Raw genomic sequence first — 19,802 nt, 5'->3', positions numbered from 1 at the left:
AATTTTCCTGATGCATTTTACTGCTTTCAATGCTGCCTGCCTCTTGCCTCAAGACTGTGATACAGAAAACCACTCTATTTCTTCTATAGTGGGTTGCTGCTGCATATGCATGGCAAGTGACTGCTGGCTTGCCTGGTGGAAGGGACCATGGGATCAACTTGTGGAAAAGTCTTCCCCTTTTCAACTTCTTTCCTATGGCTTTTGCTTTGATTGACAGAGGGGGTCCCACGCTAGTACTGCTTTCTCTGCTGCTTCTACAGATGATGCTGCAAACCAGAGTTTGCAGCATCATCAGAGTTTGTCAGATGCCCCAGTATCTTCTCTTGACTGATGGCCTTACTGAAGTGAGTACCCTGCGCAAAATGCAATCCTTCCTCACTTCAAATTGATTCCAGACCTGGGATATCTTGCGCAAACTCTTCTCTGCATTCTTGAGGGCTGATGATAGTACTGAAGTTGAGGTTGCAGATGGACCATGAAGAAAAAGACTAGGGGCATCACTCACACTTTCTACCTGCACTGTCTTCTCTTCCTGGGATTGCTCTCAACTCTGTCAGTATCATATGTCACCTCACTGGAGGCTAAGACACTACTGATTAGAGCTCCCAAATTTTCTTAATTGCTAGCTCTTACTAGCCCCCCACCCCCAATAACTCACATTGGATGAAAGACCATGATAGGCAGGTATAATGGAACAAAATTTGGCTACTGCTTTATTAATCAGTTATAGTGAAGAAGCATATGATCATAAGGGTAAATACAGGCAACATCCCTTTAAATACAACCCAGGCTCAACTGATACAGTAATAGCTATCAAACTGTATTGCACAACCTGATGAACAACTTGCCAGACAGACCCAGCTGGCTTGACAAATCAGTGGCCTGTCAGACAAACCCAGCCACTAGTCCCACTTAAGTCCCACTTCCTTTCAATGCAGTCTGCCAGGCAGATCCAGCTGGTTATTCTGACCATAGCATGCTGCCTGGCAGACACCCAATGGATATGCAATGCTGTAAATCCAATATTCAACTTCGTGACCAGCCTGGGTTGAATTCAGCATCACTTACTCCAGCCTCAATCCCACTTCCTGCAGCCACTATTGGACTGATAGGCCTGCCACTACTGCATCCTGTAGAGTCCATAAGAAATATTCAGCCTAACCTCTGATTAATGGACTTTTCCTATATAAGCCCGGATGGTTGTGAGTAATTAGCTCATATCACACTACCAGCCCACCTAGCATGGAAACAAGTGGAAGGGAGTGGACAGTGGAGTGCCTCAGGGATCTGTATTGGGACCCTTACTGTTCAATATATTTATAAATGATCTGGAAAGAAATACGACGAGTGAGATAATCAAATTTGCAGATGACTCAAAATTGTTCAGAGTAGTTAAATCACAAGCAGATTGTGATAAATTGCAGGAAGACCTTGTGAGACTGGAAAATTGGGCATCCAAATGGCAGATGAAATTTAATGTGGATAAGTGCAAGGTGATGCATATAGGGAAAAATAACCCATGCTATAATTACACGATGTTGGGTTCCATATTAGGTGCTACAACCCAAGAAAGAGATCTAGGTGTCATAGTGGATAACACATTGAAATCGTCGGTTCAGTGTTGCGTAAGTCCAATTTTAAAACATTCATACATCAAGGAAATTAACCACTCTACCAATTAGTCCACCAGTTCACCCAGTCCTTCTACAGGTCATCAAGACCCCCCTGGTTCTTAAGCCTGAACTCATCCCAGTTCATCCAGACCTTCTACCCAGTCACTACTACACAATAAACACATTGAATACCATGTATACTGGATAATTAGCAAGTGTGTAAATATGCAAGGAAGTTTGAAAATGTACGGACGTTTTCAAATAGAAATCTTTGTTCTTAAGTGTTGGCCGTGCCCAGATCGCCTCAGACCACCCCTTTTTTACACGCTTATATGTGCACATGACAGTGAAAATACACAGGTATTTTCGATGTTTATAAAATACAGAGTACGCAAGTAGAGGCTACTTACACATATGTATGCTAATTTTTATGTGCGTTACGTTATGAAAATTCTTTCAGACGTTTTTAGCTGGCTAAATCAGGAGTGGTCAAATCAGCTAGAAATTCAAGCGGCTGGGGTTTGTCTAGCTAAGTCCCAACAAACGGCTTTGATTATGGACTCCAAAGTTGGAAAGGCAGTTTACGGTAAAGTAGTGGTTCTAAGAACTTGCATTTAGATAATTTTTCTCTTGGGCTGAATTTAAAAATAGCAAACATTGTTGAGAAAGTTCAGTGATTTATGGGAAAAAAAATCTAGATATAGTTTTCCTTTTCTCATGTTAGGTTCCATATTAGGAGTTACCACCCAGGAAAAATAAATCTGGGTGCCAGAGTGGATAATACATTGAAATCGTCAGTTCATGGTGCTGCAGTGGTCAAAAAAGCAAACAGAATGTTAGGAATTATTAGGAAGGAAATGGTGAATAAAACGAAGGATGTCATAATGCCTCTGTATTGCTCCGTGGTAAGACTGCACCTTGAATACTGTGTGCAGTTGTGGTCGCCGCATCTCAAAAAATATAGTTGCGATGGAGAAGGTACAGGGAAGGGCAACCAAAATGATAAAGGGCATGGAACGGCTTCCCTATGAAGAAAGGCTAAAGAGGTTAGGGCTTGGAGAAGAGACGGCTGAGGGCAGGTATGATAGAGGTCTGTAAAATCATGAAAGGAATTAAACAAGTAAATGTGATTCAGTTATTTACTCTTTCAGGTTATATAAGGATTAGGGGGCACTTAATGATGTAAGTAAGCAGCACATTTAAAACAAATCAGAGAAAATTCTTTTTCACTCAATGCACATTTACGCTCTGGAATTTATTGCCAGAGAATGTGGTTAAGGCAGTCAGTGTAGCTGGGTTTAAACAAAGTTTGGATAAGTTCCTGGGTGAGAAGTCCATAAACTGTTATTAATCAAGTTGACTAAGACGGTAACTTTGAAACAGGCATGCGGGTGCACGTGTGCACACGTTTGCCGGCTTGTACCAAGGGATGCGGTCATTTTATAACATGTACGTATATTCAAGCAAGGTATGTAGATTGAAGGCGTGCACATGTGCACCCAATTTTAAGTAGGCGCACACATACACATGCAAATGCCACATCTACCTCGTAAGTGGGGGGGGGGGGGGGGGAATTTTAGTAGACGTGAGTGCCAGTGCAATTACTAGTTTTCCCAGTTCGTTCCCAGTTCGCCCAGGTAAGGGATATGACTTCCTAACCCACCTAGTTAAATATGCTTTCTTTTACTCTGTTAACCCCGACCTTTAAAACACCACTCATCTCTTTACTTTTTTTTGTTTTCTGAATTACATGTCATTCATAGCAGAAGTAAAGTTATGTGACAGGGAACCCCAGAAACGCCCATGTCCTGCCCACTTTTTGGGAGATTTTTTGTGTGAGTAGCGGGAGATAAATGTATACGCGGAGATAAATCAGTGTGGCATGCACCGGCCTGACTTGTGTGTATGTCTCCCGGTTTTGGCACATGCTGGGCTTTTAAAATGTATCTTTTAGGAAATAACCACAGCTATTTCTGGCATTAATAGCATGGGATCTATTTAATGTTTGAGAACTTGCCTGGTACTTGTAACCTGGATTGACCACTAAAGATGTGCATTAGTTTTTCACTAATTAGACAATTTCAACCAAATTGTCTAATTCGTCATGGTTCAGGGAACTGAAAAACGAATGGAATTTTTCCAAAATTTTGGAAACATTCATAGTTGGTGTTAGTGCATGGTAACTATGGTTAGCGTGCACTAACACAAAAATCCGGTCCCATAAAAAAAAAAAAAGGGAAAAACGAAATTTCCTGCAGGGGCCTGAAAACGAAGCTCAAACCGAAAGAACTAAACAATGCACATCTCTATTGGCCACTGTTGGAAACAGAATACTGGGTTGGAGGGACCCAGTAAGGCAACTGGGTTGGAGGGACCCAGTAAGGCAACTTCTTACGTTGTTATGATAATCAGGGCTGGTGCAAGGATATTAGGTGCCCTAGACAACCATTGATCTTGCACCCATCCTCCCATCAAGACTTAATGGAGGCAGCTCCTGTGCTCTTCATCCAAGGTGGGATGATTTCCTCTGTAAGCCTTGGGCTCTCTCCCATGATTTTGATGCCTCCCAAGGTGTGTGATCTAGACACCACCTAGTTCTTCTAATGGAAGAACCAACCCTGATGATAATATTTGAAGCTTGTTGTAAGGTTTTTATAAGTTTCATACCATATCTGACAGTATAAGCCTCAATACTGGAGTCCCTCAAGGTTCCGTACTGTCGGCTACTTTGTTCAACATATACATGTTGCCAGTATGTCACTTTCTCGCCGGTTTAGGTCTCAATCACTACATTTACGCAGTCGATATTCAAATATTGATTCCGGTGAATGATACAATCGAAAAAACATACAAACTGACTGCAATGTATCTAACAATTATAAAGCAACTCCTGTCACACATGAAACTTGTATTAAACATCGATAAAACTGAAATTATTTTACTAGAAAGAAGATCCAGATATGATAGTTACAGCTTTATCATTACAAGATAGCACAATCATAAAACCAACTGACAATGCCCGAGATCTAGGAACAATAATTGATTCCGAACTTAGTTTCAAAAAATATATCTCAAACAAAGGCCAAGATTTTCCATTCTCGCAGAATGCTGGGTTTCACACCCAATAGCGCCACCGTGAAAGGTAGTGCTATTGGGCGCGCTACTGGCGGCAATAACATGTCTTACCTTATCACTGCCAGCGAAGATAGCACCGCGTCCGCCTCCTCGCCGCCCCGACTCCTCCCGACTCCGCCCCCGGCAAGGTATCACACGCGATAGCCTCAGAAAATAACCCCCTGAGAGAGGGTTACAACAAACTTCTCACTCTTAAGACGATTAAAACCGTTACTAACACAAATCGATTTCAGAACAGTTTTTCAGTCATTAATTTTTTCCAGTAAAGACTACTGCAACTCACTCTTGCTTGGCCTTCCTTTATCCACAATCCAACCTCTACAATTTTTGCAAAATGCTGCAACCAGGGTATTAACAGGAAGCAGAAAATGCGATCACATAACTCCAACATTAATATCATTGCACTGGCTCCCCATCAAGAATCACATATAATACAAAGTAATTTGTATTCTGCACAAAATTATTTACGGGGAACAAATAGACTGATTAAATGTGGCCATTTGTCTACACACCTCAAAAAGAAGCTTAAGATCAGCCAACAAGGGCCTTTTAACTATTCCATCAGTGAACTCTGCCCATTTAAGCCAGGTAAGAGAGAGAGCAATCTCGCTAGCTGGCCCCAAACTGTGGAACCTGTTACTAACAGAACTAAGGCTGCAATCAGAGATCTAAAGAGGCTGCAAGATCTAAAAACATGGCTGTTTAGCAACACCTATAATTACCGTGACCGAGATCAGACTGGCTCCCCATCAACCTACTTTATTTTCTCCTTTCTTTTATTCATTTTAATAGTCCATTACATATTTTATTAATATTGCTCTTTGATTAAGAGTATTTTTCTACCACTTTTATATGTAATTTTAATTTTGTAATTATTTTATTGTATTTCCTTTTAACTTTGTGAACCGTTGTGATGGAACATCTGAACGATGGTATATGAAATCCAATAAATAAATAAATACTGATGTTGCAGCTTCTTTGTAAACTAGTGATAACTAGTTTACAAATGTACTACCACATGCTGTCATTTCATGTTTTGTATTTTTGCAAGATATGTGAACCCAGAAAGATATGTTGATAATCCTCCTATTTGTTTAAAACAGCGTCTCTACTGAAACATAATAATCAGTGAATTGTCCAGTCATGAAAGCCACTTTGACCATGCTATTTGTCAAGAAAATACATTTTCTCTGATGGAAAAAATGTGTAAAAATATATCTGCAAAATTCAGAGTCTAAAGGAAGTCAAAAAAGAAAAATTCTTAGAAGATTTTTGTGATCACTTCTTCACTCATTGCCCACATAATGACAGGGTGTAGAATGCTATGGACTTCAAAATCGTGGTGGTCAGCTAAATATAGTGGTGCCTGCTGTGCATTCTGTGACATCATAAATGTGTGATTATATTTTTGTGAGGATAAGTTGCTTGGTAGTCAAAGGACCAGGCTCCCAGTTTACATTCTGTATGCTCAATTTGTGCCAACGGTTGTATTAAATATAGAGGTAGAAAAATATTTAGAAAACTTGGGTGCCAGCCAAAACTTTTAGAAGTCAGGGAAAAATGTTTTCCTTACAATTTTTCTTTTTTATTTTATCAGTTTTTAATTTTTTTTTTGGCTTATGTTGCTTTGGTTTCTTTTTCCCTGATTTTCTTTGTCCTCCCTTTCTTCCTTCCTTCTCAGCCCCTTTTCCTCTGCCTGGATCCTCCATCCTTCCCTACCTTCCTCTAGCCAATTTTTCTCACATTCTAACCTCTCCCCTTCTCTCCATCCAGCCTCTTTAACCCCATCCCTCTCTCCAGTCTATTTTCCTATCACTCCAGCTCTTTTCAAACCCCCCCTTTTTTTTTTTCCTCCTGCTGTCTAGCCCCCTATCATCTTCCTGCCCAATCCAGTTCCCTCCTTCCATCCTTTACACTTTTGTGTGGCCAGGTGAAGCCTCTCAACTATGGATCTGGCTCCCAGATGCATTGGGAGTTCTCAGCTTGAGCTGATGGCAGGTTATAGAGGCAACATTTTGGGGATGTTTTTAATGACCCAGGAGGTCTCCCCCTTTTCTTTTGGGCCTCTAGCAAAATTGGACTGGGATCCTGCTGCCGTGAGTCTTTATTCACAACACTTGAGTTTTTATATCCCCCTTCCCAGTGTTCCTATTCTGATCATTGCAGCAACTGTCCTTGGCCTTTTGCCATGCATCAGGGCTCCTTCTGGAAACCTGTAATCATGTGCTCTAAATTCGGCCACTAGATGTCATCCTTGACTAAGGGCCTCATTTTCTAAAGTATCACAGGCCTGCGATACTTTAGGTAATGAGGGGCGGGGGGCCAAAACGGGGGGCGGGCCTGCGCTAGCCAGCAGCGATCGCACCTTTGCGGTGCAATCGCTGCCGGTTTCGCACCCAATAGCGCCACCATAGAAGGTTTAGCTATTGGGCGCGAACTCGGACGCGAAAAGGGCCTTAACTTTTCGTCATCCGCGGCGTCTTCGCGGAGTCGTCCCCGGTGATGCCCCGACTCCTCCTCTTCCGGGGCCAACTCCGCCCCCATTTTGGTATTGTGTGCGATCCGTTTAGAAAATGAGGCCCTAAATGACCATGATTCCTTCCTCCCTGCTCCTGTAGGTGGGGGCTGTGAGCACTGCCTCTGCAGCATTCCCTTCTCAAGCCGACCCAGGGAGCAGAAGGCCCAACCCTTAGATTGAACTGGGTACTTTCTGCCTAGCTGTGCACGGTGCTGCTATTGAGCTCCTTCCCAGGCTGAGTGCATATAAATTTTACTATTTGATTTAGAAAGGAAAATGTTATGATTTGTATGAACCCCTGTGCTTTTCTTTGCAGCCTAATAGCAGTGGTCAAGTAGTAGGAAAAGTGCCTGGCCATTTTACTCCAGTGTTGGCGCCTTCTCCCCATCATGGAGCGGTGCGGCCTGTGACTCTGACCATGACCGACACGAAGCCCATCACTACATCCACTGAAGGTGAGGCATCTTCACCAACACCAACCAGTAAGTATTTAGATAGGATCAGGATTAATATTAGAGCCCATTAAGGCCAAAGCAAACCTGCTTCAAGGCTTTGGATTCAGTGGATTCTCATTATCTGTTCTGTTATCAGGTATGTGATCCAAACGTAAAAGCATTCCCTTTTCCAAATTATTTCATGCGTGCTTGGTATAGCAACATACGGTTTTTTAAGGGAGCTGGAAAGAATATCTCAGTTTAAAGCTCAGTCATCTCATGGCAGAATAAACTAGAAACACCGTGTTGATGCTTATCTTCTTGATAATTAGTTTATGGATTGTTTGTTTTTTGTGGTTAAATTTTGGAGCAGCATTGTCCTACCGCATGGAGCACTTTAAAAGAATAGGAAGAAAAGGAAAATAACCACATTTCAAAAAACTATTTTTTTTTTTTTTTTTTAAAAAGGAGTTACCGTTCTGTCCCTGAAGTGTAGCCTTCTTCTTAGTATGAAAAAATAAGTAGGGTCTATTTTCGGTGTGTGTTAACTAATTAGGCAGATGACATTCATTAGATGTTATTGAAATGTTTGGTTTTCAGTGATGGGCTTTTTTTTAAATATGATTGAGAAATGCTACTAGATTTATTAATCACACTCCTTCTGCCAGCTTTAGAAAAAAACTTTTACCTGCACATAGTGATCTTCTGGAGGAATTAAGTCCTGATAAAAAGTTACTGGAGTATTATGATAATTGTGGGAGCAATTCTTAAACTGCAGAGGTGCACCGTCTGCAGCTAGAAACCTTGTGCCTCGTTTTCAAAGGGAAATTATGCACATACTTTCTCTTTGAAAATCGCCATGGGTACAAAGTAGGGATGTGCTGACTATTGTTTGTCTCATGCATGCAAATTTTCTTTCTGCACATATGCAATTGAATGTGTGCATAAAAAGCTCATTTACTGCTCTAAATGGGCGTTGTGAGGTATGCTTTCACCCATTAGTATCTAAGAGGCTTATATACTAACGTGCACATTCTTGTGCACACATTTGCCTCTTCAACATGCCATCTTTCCAGGCATGCAAATGAACCCCTTAGAAAAGTAGCACATGGAGATTTACTATGCTAAATATTGCAAAAAAAAAAAAAAAAAATCTCATACAGGTGTAGTTATTAGTTTTCAAAATTTGGCATGAGAAGCAAATTTTGTGCATAATTTACCTGTGCACTAATCATTAATGAACTGGTTTGCATGATTTTCTATTATAGCAACTCATAAACCATTAATTGGAGCAACATTTCACAGGAGGAAAAGTACCTGTGAAATTTTATTGCTTGCGAAGCTGAAATATCTTACAAACTTGGCTTCATGTGCTGAACGAGAAATACCGAAATGGAAAATAATGTATGCTAGTTCAAATAGTGGGGTGAATTTTAAAAGCCCAGCGCGCGCCAAAACGGGGGAGATATGCGAGTATATACGGCCGGTTTGTGCCGAGCGGATTTGAAAAACCACCCGTGCACGTGTAGATCTCCCAGCACACACACAAGTGAGAGAGCCCCAGAAAGGGGCGGGAAATGGGCAGGACATGGGACTTTAACACGAAATGTGCGCAGAAGTATTTTACGCGCACAGGCGCGTGCTGGGGTCTCCGACTGCATAACTTTACTGCTGCTATGGATGGCATGTAAGTAAAAAAAACCCCCCAAAACTAGGCTAGTCAGCGGGGTTTTAAGGGTTGGGGCTAACAGGAGGAAAGGGAGGCTAATAACCTAGGAGGGTTTGGAAGTCCTATCCCTTAAAGAACGAACTGGGAATGAACAGACAAAACTAGTAATAGTGTTGGTGCACATCCCTTATAAAAATTCCCCACTTACGAGGTAGAGGCAGCACTTGCACGCACATGTATGCGTCCATATAAAATTGTGCGCACGTGTTCACGTGTTCGGCCTATTTTATAACGTGTATTTATACACGCACATATGTTATAAAATGGCCGCATCCTTTGGCGCAAGCCAGCATATGTGCATACATACGCACCCAAGCGCCGGTATCAAACTTACCGTCAATATGAACCATTTCCTGGTTTTTTTTTGCTCACAGGGAGGATAACTTTCAAACACTTGCTCAAGGCTGCATATATGCGCGTCTATGGTCATACGCAGATTTACAATAATATTTTATAACCCGTGCATATCGGATACATGCATATTATGAAATATGCATGCCTTTACCTCACAACATATGCGCGTACGTATGCTTGCTTGCAAATATACACAGTGCATTGATAGCGAGTATTTCAATACATTGAACACGTACTTTTCCCACTTATTTTAAAAATCAGGATTTTTCTCACTTAAAGGTGGATTTTCAGAGCCGCGCGCGGGTGCAGCACGCATTTGCCGGGCGGCACACACGGATGCGCTGATTTTATAACATGGGCGTGTCTATGCACGCCCATGTTATAAAATTCGCTAACCGCGCGCAAGATTTTATATGGACGCGTACGTGCAAATCCCATCTCGAGCACGTGGTGGTGGTGGGGGGGGGGGATTTTAGTACGTACGTGTGGTGACACAGTAGTCCTATTTCCCAGTTCCCCCCGTAAAGGAGAGGACTTCCTAAACCCCCTACCTAACTTGCCTCCCTTTTACCCTACCAGCCCTGACCTCCAAAATCCCACTGACTACCCATTTTTTTTTAAATTTTACTCTTTACACACTGTCCAAAGTGGAAGCAGGTCACGCGGTTGTGGCGTAACTGACTTCATGGGTGCTGTCCCAGCCCACCCTTGCCCTGCCCACGCCCCACCCAGACCCTACCCTGTCCCACCTCTTTTTGGCCAAACTCTTTTTATTCACGTACCGAGATACACGCGCGTGGCTGCAGGTCTCTTAAAAGCCGCGTGGCGCACTTGTCGCAGTTGCGTGCATATCTCCCAGCTTTTGTGCGCATAGGGCTTTTAAAATTCACCTTATAAGTTGGTACATTTTAAAACATGCACGCGTAATTGTAATTACCAGTTTTACCAATTACTCCAACAATTCTCCCAGTTCTCCAAGTCATTGAGACCTTCCTGGTTCTTCATCTGAACTCCCCTCAGTTCAGCCAGATCTTCCACACAGTCAGTAGTGCTACACAGTAAACAATGTTTAATATTGCTTATAGCAGATAGCTAGCAGGAGTGAAATTACAAGAGTAAGCTGGCAAATCTACACACATGTCTTTTAAAATATTAATTTATGCGTGTGTTAGCCCTGTCCCGGAAATCCCCTAGACTACCCCATTTTTACATGCTTACATGGGCACATGAAAGCAAAACTTCGTGTGTATATTTGATATTTATATAATATAAGTAAGCCAGTGGATGCTACTTATGCACGTATATGCTAATTTTTACATGCCTAATTCTTTGAAAATTTACCCCAGAGATGTTTGCAAATTTCTATACAACTTTAAACATCAGCTTCTTTGTTGGCAAAACTTGAACAAAATTAGACATTACAACGTTTTGTCATAGATAAGTGTTTTCATTTTGCTTGTAGTTTCAAGGATTTTTGTAGTACTTTAGTACTTCCCTAGTGCTAGCTTCATTGATTAAATCTCCTTTTCATCACTTATAAGAGCTATTATATTTTTACTGATGTCAATTTTACTATGAATACTTCTGAAAGTGTCTGTAACAACACCTCCCTAACTTTAACCCACCTCCCAAAAACCCACCCCGATTCAAAGTGCCCCTCTAGAGTGGTACCTATATGTATAGAGTATCTGACTGACCTTATTAAGAGGTTCTCACACTCTCTCTCTCTCTCTCTCTTTCTCTCTCTCTCTCTCTCTCTCACCTCGCTATCAGCATTATTTTATCTGTAGCACAAATATCTGCTTTTTACAGGGCCATTTCCAGTAAGAGTTGCAAATTGTTACTTTCAGAGGCGTTTCAAATTTAGGGTTACACGTAATACATTTTGTACATGAATATGTTTAACCAAAATCGAAACTGTCCCTGGGCTGAAAATTCTTAGCTACATGCTTCTTCCTTAACAGTGCTGTTTGCTGAGGCGTCTCCTCCAGTCTCCCTTCCTTTTCCTGGGTTTCTCTGCTTCGCTTCTTTCTTGGCCTCCTTCTCTCACTCTCTCTCTCTCCCCTCTCTTTGCCTCTGCTGCTGCAGCCAGAGCAGAGGCTCTGTCAGGCCAATGCTATACCCATGCGCTGGCTGCAGCACACAGCTCAACCCACAACTGGACGCGCGTCCTTAACCCCCAATGCAAAACGGGAGTTAGCGCATCCAAGACGCGAGTCCGGTCGCGTGCTTAGGTAATAGCGCTCATCACAGGCAAATGCAAAAAACAAAATGTGCTCCTGAGGCAGGCATTAATTTTGGAGGACCCCAAAAACTATATAGAAAAGCTGAAAATAGTGCGTTTCTATACTTCCTCTGACTTAATATTGTGGTGATATTAAGCTGGAGGAACAACAAAATTATGTCCCGAAAAAAAAAAAATGTTGAAAAAAAGTGCCAGCAGTCAAGGTAGGAAGCGGGGCGTGCCGCTCAATTAACGAGCATCTGTTTTCCTAACCTGTGGCTAGGGGTGTGCAATTTCCCCTAGCGCCTCCTTTTTTACCGCGGCAGCCCATTTGCATTTTGCACTGGGTATCCCGGAGAGGTGGAGCAGCGCACGTTAAAGGGGCAGGCACTCAATCATGAGCACCCCTTTAACGCGCGCCGATATACCATTGCTGTTAATATTAGTGAAAGAAGTCATCCTGTCAGGTGCCCCTTTGATGCACGCTGCGCTTAGGGAATGATTTTGTAAAGATTTTGTAACTGCATTACTATAAAATCTGCTGGTGCTTTTTACTCACAGACTTTCTACTAATTTTCAAAGGGAAAATAGATGCATAATTTCCCATTGAAAATTAGCCCACAGAAACAAACCACACATGTTTTACCCGTTAAGGTATGCACATTTTTTTTTTCCTAAGGAAATATGCATGCATATCTTTGAAAACTGAAAAGCATGCGTGTAAGTGGAAGCCCTTCCCATCCCCTCCCCTGGGGATGCCACTGCTCAGTGCCGGTGAAATTGCATGCATACATGCCTAGTGTGCCTACTTTTACCCACATATCACACTGGAAGTTTTGTAAAAGCTTTTTTCCACATTTACAGCACTGTTTTTATCAGCTGAAATAGCTTTGAGAATTACCATTCCTGTGGCTCCTTTATAGTGAAATAGCAACTGCCAAATAGCTTATCGTTGTACATTGTGCATCATTGTACAAGAGCCATCAAGGGGTTAATCATTAGTCCTATGCCACTTTTTTTGTGTGCAGAACTGGCAGAAAAGTCTGCATTTTTTTGCCCGTTGGAAAATCCAAGATTTTAGATATGCACTAAAGGTGAGCTAAATTTAAAGGTATGAGATACAGTATCTTGTTTGTAAAAGTTTGTAATGGGCAAGTATTATTGCCTTTGATTGGCATTAAATAAACCAAAGACAGGGAATGTGTATTAATGAATATGAATTTTGGGTTGGAGGCAATTCCAGTACATCAGAATGTACTCATTGTAGTTGTATTAGTATGTAAAATTAAAATGTCAGCCCTCGATAGCTGATTACATTTCATCAAGCCCTGTAAGTGTTTATTTGATAAGTATCTAATGGTTACTGAAAGCCATAACTAGGAAAAAAAAAAAGGATTTATGAAGATTTTACCAGTGACACAAGAGGGAAAAATTGCAATGGAATTACCATTACAAAGAGGCGAGAGAATTGTTTAGCAATTCTCTGATAAATAATTTGATTTGGGTAATTATGAGAACAGACATGAAAGTGACATAAAGATTAATTTGTAGTATTTTAACTGAAAGCTATCTCTTGAAAGAGATTTGTCATCCCTCATCCTCATAAACTGTAGGATGGCTGACATAAAACAAAGCTTATAATCAACATAACTATCCTTGGCAGACAGAGCTTATAATCATCATAACCATTGCTGTTCAACAATACAAGTATAGTAGTCATACCTGCTTTGTTAGATATTCTGCCCAAGATCCAAGAAACCAGTAAATAGTTCACACATCCTCGTATTGTAACATATAACTTTGGGGTCTTAGCAACTGGGAAAGACCTTACTGCAGTAGTTGAAAGTAGAGTTTTCATGTAAGCTTACAGCAGAATTTTTTGTTCTTTTTTTACATGCAAAATATAAGACTTAATCTATTCAATTTTAACAAATTGACTTTTATATTAAAGCAGGAACACTGTTATGTTTTTTGACTTACAGAAGAAAACTTTCATTTTCATATGTATGGAATTTTGATATTTACATTAAAAAAAATATTAAAATTATATCAATTAAACTTAGGAAAGAGAATAAACTAGAGATCAAACCATGAATTTAACAAGCAGATCCAATATAGTAAAACATCAGTTGCTCAGCTACACAAGTTACGTTTGTGTAAATAATGCTGGTGAAATAACTTCAGAGAAATCAGTGGAGACTGGATAGTTTCTTTTTTGTAAGTTTTATTTTCTAATCAAAAGAAATATTGCCCTATGTTGCTGCTACGATCATGCAGAAAAAGTTTTTTTTTATTTACGTGAGAACCATTTTGATGATAGTCTATTTGTCTTGTAAAATACATTTCAGTTCATTTTGTTACATTAAGGTGTATATTTCTTTATTGGACAACATGTCACCTGTATTATCTGTGTAAATTCATGGTAACTATTCATGTGCATTGCAGTTGTGGAAGATTAAACTGAGTGTTTCTAGTTAAGATCTAGCAAGCTTGCTTCTCTTTAAATTTAATGACAATTAGAGGATTCAATGCATCCATTGTTCTTTCTGGCAATATTTTTGCCTAAAATCAGAAAAAAAAAAGCAAAGATGAGTTAATTGCGTAACCCATACATTAGGAAAGCTAATTTTTGAGAGACACTGGTATTAACTGGATCCCTTCCTTCTTCCTTAACCAGCCTACACAGCGTCAGGCACATCTCAAGCCAATCGATACGTGGGACTAGGCCCAAGAGATCCAGCCTTCCTTCACCAGCAACAGGTGGGCAAGTTTCACATAGGTATAGAGATCTAGAAATATGTGCTGTTAGTACCTCCCTGCATGCTGTTGTTGAGAGTTTTGACTAGAATGGGATCCTGCTGTATTTAGACCAAGACCAAACTCGTTAAATAACAATCAATGCTTCTGAACTGAAATGCACTAGCATAGAATGTTGCTGGTCCCTGGAACTGTGTCATTTTCAAACAGGATTTCATACTGCCTCCTCCCCTCCCATCGTTTTAGCTAAAACTGAATATTTAGCAAGAACTTTTAAATTGAATCTGTTCAATAATGTGCAGCAAGGTAAAACAAACAAACATTTATCAGTTTTACTGGAAATGCACACCCACCCTTGGCAAAGAGAATAAAAGAGGTAAACATGAAAACCAATTTGAAGAAAGTCACAAATTAAACAACGAAAGACCTAGGGCTTCCAGTTCTTCAGGTATTTCGTACTTTCTAAATATTCATCTACATGGTTGCATTTCATTTCAAGCAGACTAAGTTTTGTTCCCAGAATCTCAGTGTAACAAGCATCATCATCATCATTCCTAGTGTAATAGCTTTAAGTGGCTTCTGTGATTTCTGACCAGGTTAAAACAAAACAAAGCAAAACATTTTTGTTCTTTTGCATCACTGATGTTTCAAGTAGCATTTCACATCTCATTAATGATGTAAATTTAATGCAAATGAAGTGTTTACTCAGAGTGTGAAACTATACAGCCAGGATTAATAGCGATTTAAACAAATGCACCACAGTCAGCAGGAGAGCCAGGCAACTGCAGAAACCCCACAACTAGAGAAAACCCCATGCAAGAGAAATAAATTCAGGCTTGTTGCTGAAATCATATATCTAAGGTGTTTGTACTTGCTGCGGTCTGACTTTGACAATACAAAAGAGCTATAAAGAGAGAGTGAGAAAGAAGAACACAAATCTGGTGCAGAGCTCCCCATGCAGGCAGTGGCTTTTCATAGTCATGGGGTCCCATCCACTCTTTCTTCCTCAGGCAGGTTTTATTTTCAGCATAAACACTTTTGTGTTTGTTGTGAGTTAGCTAAACTTAGCTGTGTCTGGGCCTCTCCCCTCTCCTCCCCTTACCCTGCCCACCCCTATCCCTTTCCAGTCCAAGGTCAATGTGGCAGTATGTATATATTACAGGCCACAGCATGGAAGGAAAGCTCAGGGAAAATCATAAAGACACTAGTTTATTCAAGATAGTTGACATTTTGCCAGTTTTCTTGACTAGCGAGATCTAACTGAAGCCATCTGTACACAGTTATGAAAATACCAAATAATAATTAGTGGGTTTTGCCAGTCATTTGCACTATAGTATAATTTTCTGGTGTATTACTTCCCCCTCTGTCTAAAATTGTTGTAAAATGAAATGTGTTATAATTACTGTAATATGTTCCTGTTTGACACATGTGTATGCTCAATGTATTTTTAAAATGTATGCAGGCACTTATAGATTTGGAACTGGCTCCTTTTATTTTATTTTATTATTATTATTATTTATTTTTTTTTTAATCATTACAAACAGAGCCTTCAACAATATTGTTTGTGGGATCTGAGCCACCATAGTTTGTGCATACTGTAATATTTTGCTACTTTCTTTCAATCCATTTGGAATGCTGCAAAACTATAGGAAAGGGCGAGCTTGGATAGGTTAGGGCTTCATCTTTCCTTTTTCGGGGACCCAGGATCAAAGCTATGCCTGTTACAGGATCGCAAATGAAAAGACGTTGGCAGTCTCCGAAGCTAAGTCCCTGCTAGTCATTTGTCTGTGTCGCAAAGCCACTGCACAATCAGGCATAATTGATGTACCTTGTTCAAAATAGACCCGGGGCCGATCCAGCAAGGGGTAATGCAGGTCAGAACTGAGGTATATTGGCAGAGTCATGCGGAGAAATATGAACAAGACAATCCATAATATGGCTGGCTTTAGCCAACACAGTCAGTCCCCTCGTTTTCAGGAGCTGAGACAAATGCAGTAATCTGGAGCAAGAAAATCCCTCACACGTTTGGGCACCCAGGACATTTGTTTTGTTTTTTTTCCAAAATTTTCATTCATCTTTGCTCCAGGTTGTGTTTTGTTGTTTGACAAATTTATCATGCAGCTGAACCTGAAAATAAATAAAACCAATTCACATCAACATTAGCCGCTGCTAAACTACTGTCCTGGTATATACCGAATTTAACAATTTTGGGTCATAAATGTCCAGTGCACTTTAGATTTCAAAAGCAGTGTGTGCAGTGTACTGTCCACAGACTTCACTTTGTCTCCTAATATAATTTGAACTGAAACTGGATAATTCAGTCTGCTTAATTCGTGACAGCTGAATACCAGCAATTTGTGGTATGAAATTTGCAAATTTTAAATTATCATCTACATGCATTCCTTTCAAAAACTGCATGCTCTAGTCACATATAAAACCAGCTATATGATGTGAACATGGCACATTCCGGAGTGAAAAGTGTTTAGTTGCACTGGATCAAGTCTGCTATTCATGGTATAACAGCACTATGTTAAAATGGCAGCTGGTATGTTACACTTCCATCTGTACCATGTGTGCACAGCTGGGATATGATTTCTGATATAAATCATTATCTTTGGAATATCTAGAGGTGTTGCATTTTAATCGTATGATACATTTAAAAGCTGAAAAAAAGAAAATTAGCCAGGTTTTCGAGGCATGCAGAAAATTATGAGCATAGAAACTCTAATAAAATTATCGGTGTTGCCTTCATCAATTTAAAGCTTAAAAGGATTGCAAAAACAATGTTTTTTTTTAACATGTTTATCACCCAGAAAAGAGAGGGGGAAAGCCCCATAGAAGTGGTTTAAATTACTTTAATAGTGTAAAGGTTATCCTTTGGTGAGACAGGAATGAGATTGATTTACTGTGTTCTTTCATTACTTTACTAAGATTTAAAAGAGGCCACTCTACTAGTGGCAGGTTCTAAATGCATTTGGTTTAAAACAGCCCGTGATGAATGAAATGGAAAATCAAGGGGTACATGAAATAAAGGCCATCAATCATTTTATATTAGCTGGGAGAATTTCTAAATTGGAAAGTCAATGGTTTTAGCCAAAGTGAGATCTCTTAAACGTTCAGCATACCCTTTAATATACAGTGACCTCTTCAGAATAAATATTGTTACAGGTAACATTCTTTATTTGGTTGGCGGGACCTTTCCAAAGATTTATCCTCTCCAGTTATGAGAAATATTGACATGCATTGTTGAGTGCTTTTTTTTTCTGGAAAAAATATAATATAGCTAACATAAATTTTAGCACAATCTGTAAATTTCAAGGAACTTAGATAGTTTGTAGCTGTATACTATAAATAGTCCTTTGCCAGACTGATAGCTCAGAATAACTTCCCATAAAATAATCTATTATGCACAAAACTCTTAGGAACTTTGGTTAAGAACAATTAAATAGAACACTGAAAGACTATATTGTATATGTATGTGTGTGTGTTTGCTTTGTGTGTGTGTGTGTGTGTGTGTGTGTGTATGTATGTATGTATATATATATATATATATATATATATATAAACTGTGGGAGTAATTAATTTACATTTGATCTAAGTGTAGTGAAAGATTTTCTAACACACATTACTTATATATCTAAATTGATAGTTCTGAAGACAGAGTTATTATGGGTATTTACATAAGCCATGCAGTGCTGCTCCTAATGGGATTACCTATTGGTGTTCTTTAATAGTGGCTTCAGAAATGCTAAGGAGCATTGGCCCAACTGCATTGCCAAGTTAATCGCACTGCTGGTATTGTGTGCCTAAGATAATATCTAAAGTCAAAAGCCAATACAATATGCTTTGCTGTTGAAAGTAATCCCTAAACAGCTATGGGTCAGCTTTAGCAAGAGATTTTTTTCTGTAGGGATAGAATGGAAGAATTATTATTATCATGATTTGTATAGCACCTGTCAAATGTATACAGCACTGTAAAAAAAAAATACGTAATGGACAGTCCTCTTAATGCTGAGGTCCTATGTGCCACAGAATATTGGTATTTACTTAAGTCCTTGTTTTGCTAAGCTGTTCACAAGTAATTAACTACTTGTCATAGACTGCTGTCTCCAGGATTATTGCTTAATTTAAAACATTTTATTTTTCTTTCTAGTTCAAATTTCATGTTAGAAAAAGGAGAATAACTTTCAAACAACTATGTGCAGCAGCATATTCTCGAATATGTGGCAGCACCTGGATTTACTATAGTATTTTATAACATGAACACATGATATATGCATGTGTTATAAAATAAGTGTATCTCTACCCTGCAACATAAGCGCGCATGTGTAGTCTTACCCATGAATACATACAATTCATTGAAACCACATATATCAATGCAATGAACATACGGATTTTACCCACTTATTTAAAAAACATATATGCATATATTTTACACGTGAAAGTAAAATAGGATTTACCCGTGCAAGTCCCAGTTTACGCCTATAAATTGGGGTATTTTATAACACGCGTGCATCGATGAAATTACCAGTTTTACCTATTAATCTACGAGGCTATCGAGACCATCCTGGTGTTTCAGCCTGAACTCTTCCAGTTCACTCACGGCCCTCCTGCTGAGTCAGTACTCCATAATAAACGCGTTTAGTATCACACAAGATAATTAGCAGGTGTAAAAATAGGAAAGTAAGTTGTAAAATGTATGTGCGCATTTTTTCAAATAGTAACTTACGTGCTTAACTCTTAACCCAACCCAAGAATGCCCATAGACTGCCCCTTCTTTACACTCGCATCTGTGTGCACGAAAATGAAAATACGCACGTATTTTGGAATATAAAATACGGAGTCTGTGAGGAGAAGCTACTTACATGCCTATATGCTAATTTTTACGTGAGTAGCATTTTGAAAATTCACCTTTTTTTTAGAGCCAGGACTTTTTCATTCCCCTATCTTTGCTCTTGAACTTTGGGGGATGACATAATGCACTAATGAATTATGCTTTGGTGCTTGGAATTCTCTTGTCTTTGCTAAGACATTTCTA

General features: G+C 39.7%; 1 protein-coding gene across 5 annotated transcripts in view; it reads left to right on the top strand.

The window, feature by feature from the left end:
• NFIB (nuclear factor I B) overlaps positions 1-19,802 on the top strand; it is a 537,156-nt gene that overhangs the window by 441,044 nt on the left and 76,310 nt on the right. For 3 of the 5 annotated variants that reach the window (XM_029605636.1, XM_029605626.1, XM_029605652.1), the window contains exons 9-10: positions 7,583-7,748; positions 14,685-14,767. In XM_029605636.1, coding sequence (XP_029461496.1) covers positions 7,583-7,748; positions 14,685-14,767 — 249 coding nt within the window. The remainder of the gene's footprint in view (positions 1-7,582; positions 7,749-14,684; positions 14,768-19,802) is intronic. The other 2 variants (XM_029605642.1, XM_029605663.1) reach the window with 1 other exon arrangement.

The sequence above is a fragment of the Rhinatrema bivittatum genome, chromosome 1 (assembly GCF_901001135.1).
Source record: "Rhinatrema bivittatum chromosome 1, aRhiBiv1.1, whole genome shotgun sequence".
NCBI lineage: Eukaryota > Metazoa > Chordata > Amphibia > Gymnophiona > Rhinatrematidae > Rhinatrema > Rhinatrema bivittatum.
Note: the sequence above shows the minus strand (reverse complement) of the source record. Positions and strands in the feature narration are given on the sequence as shown.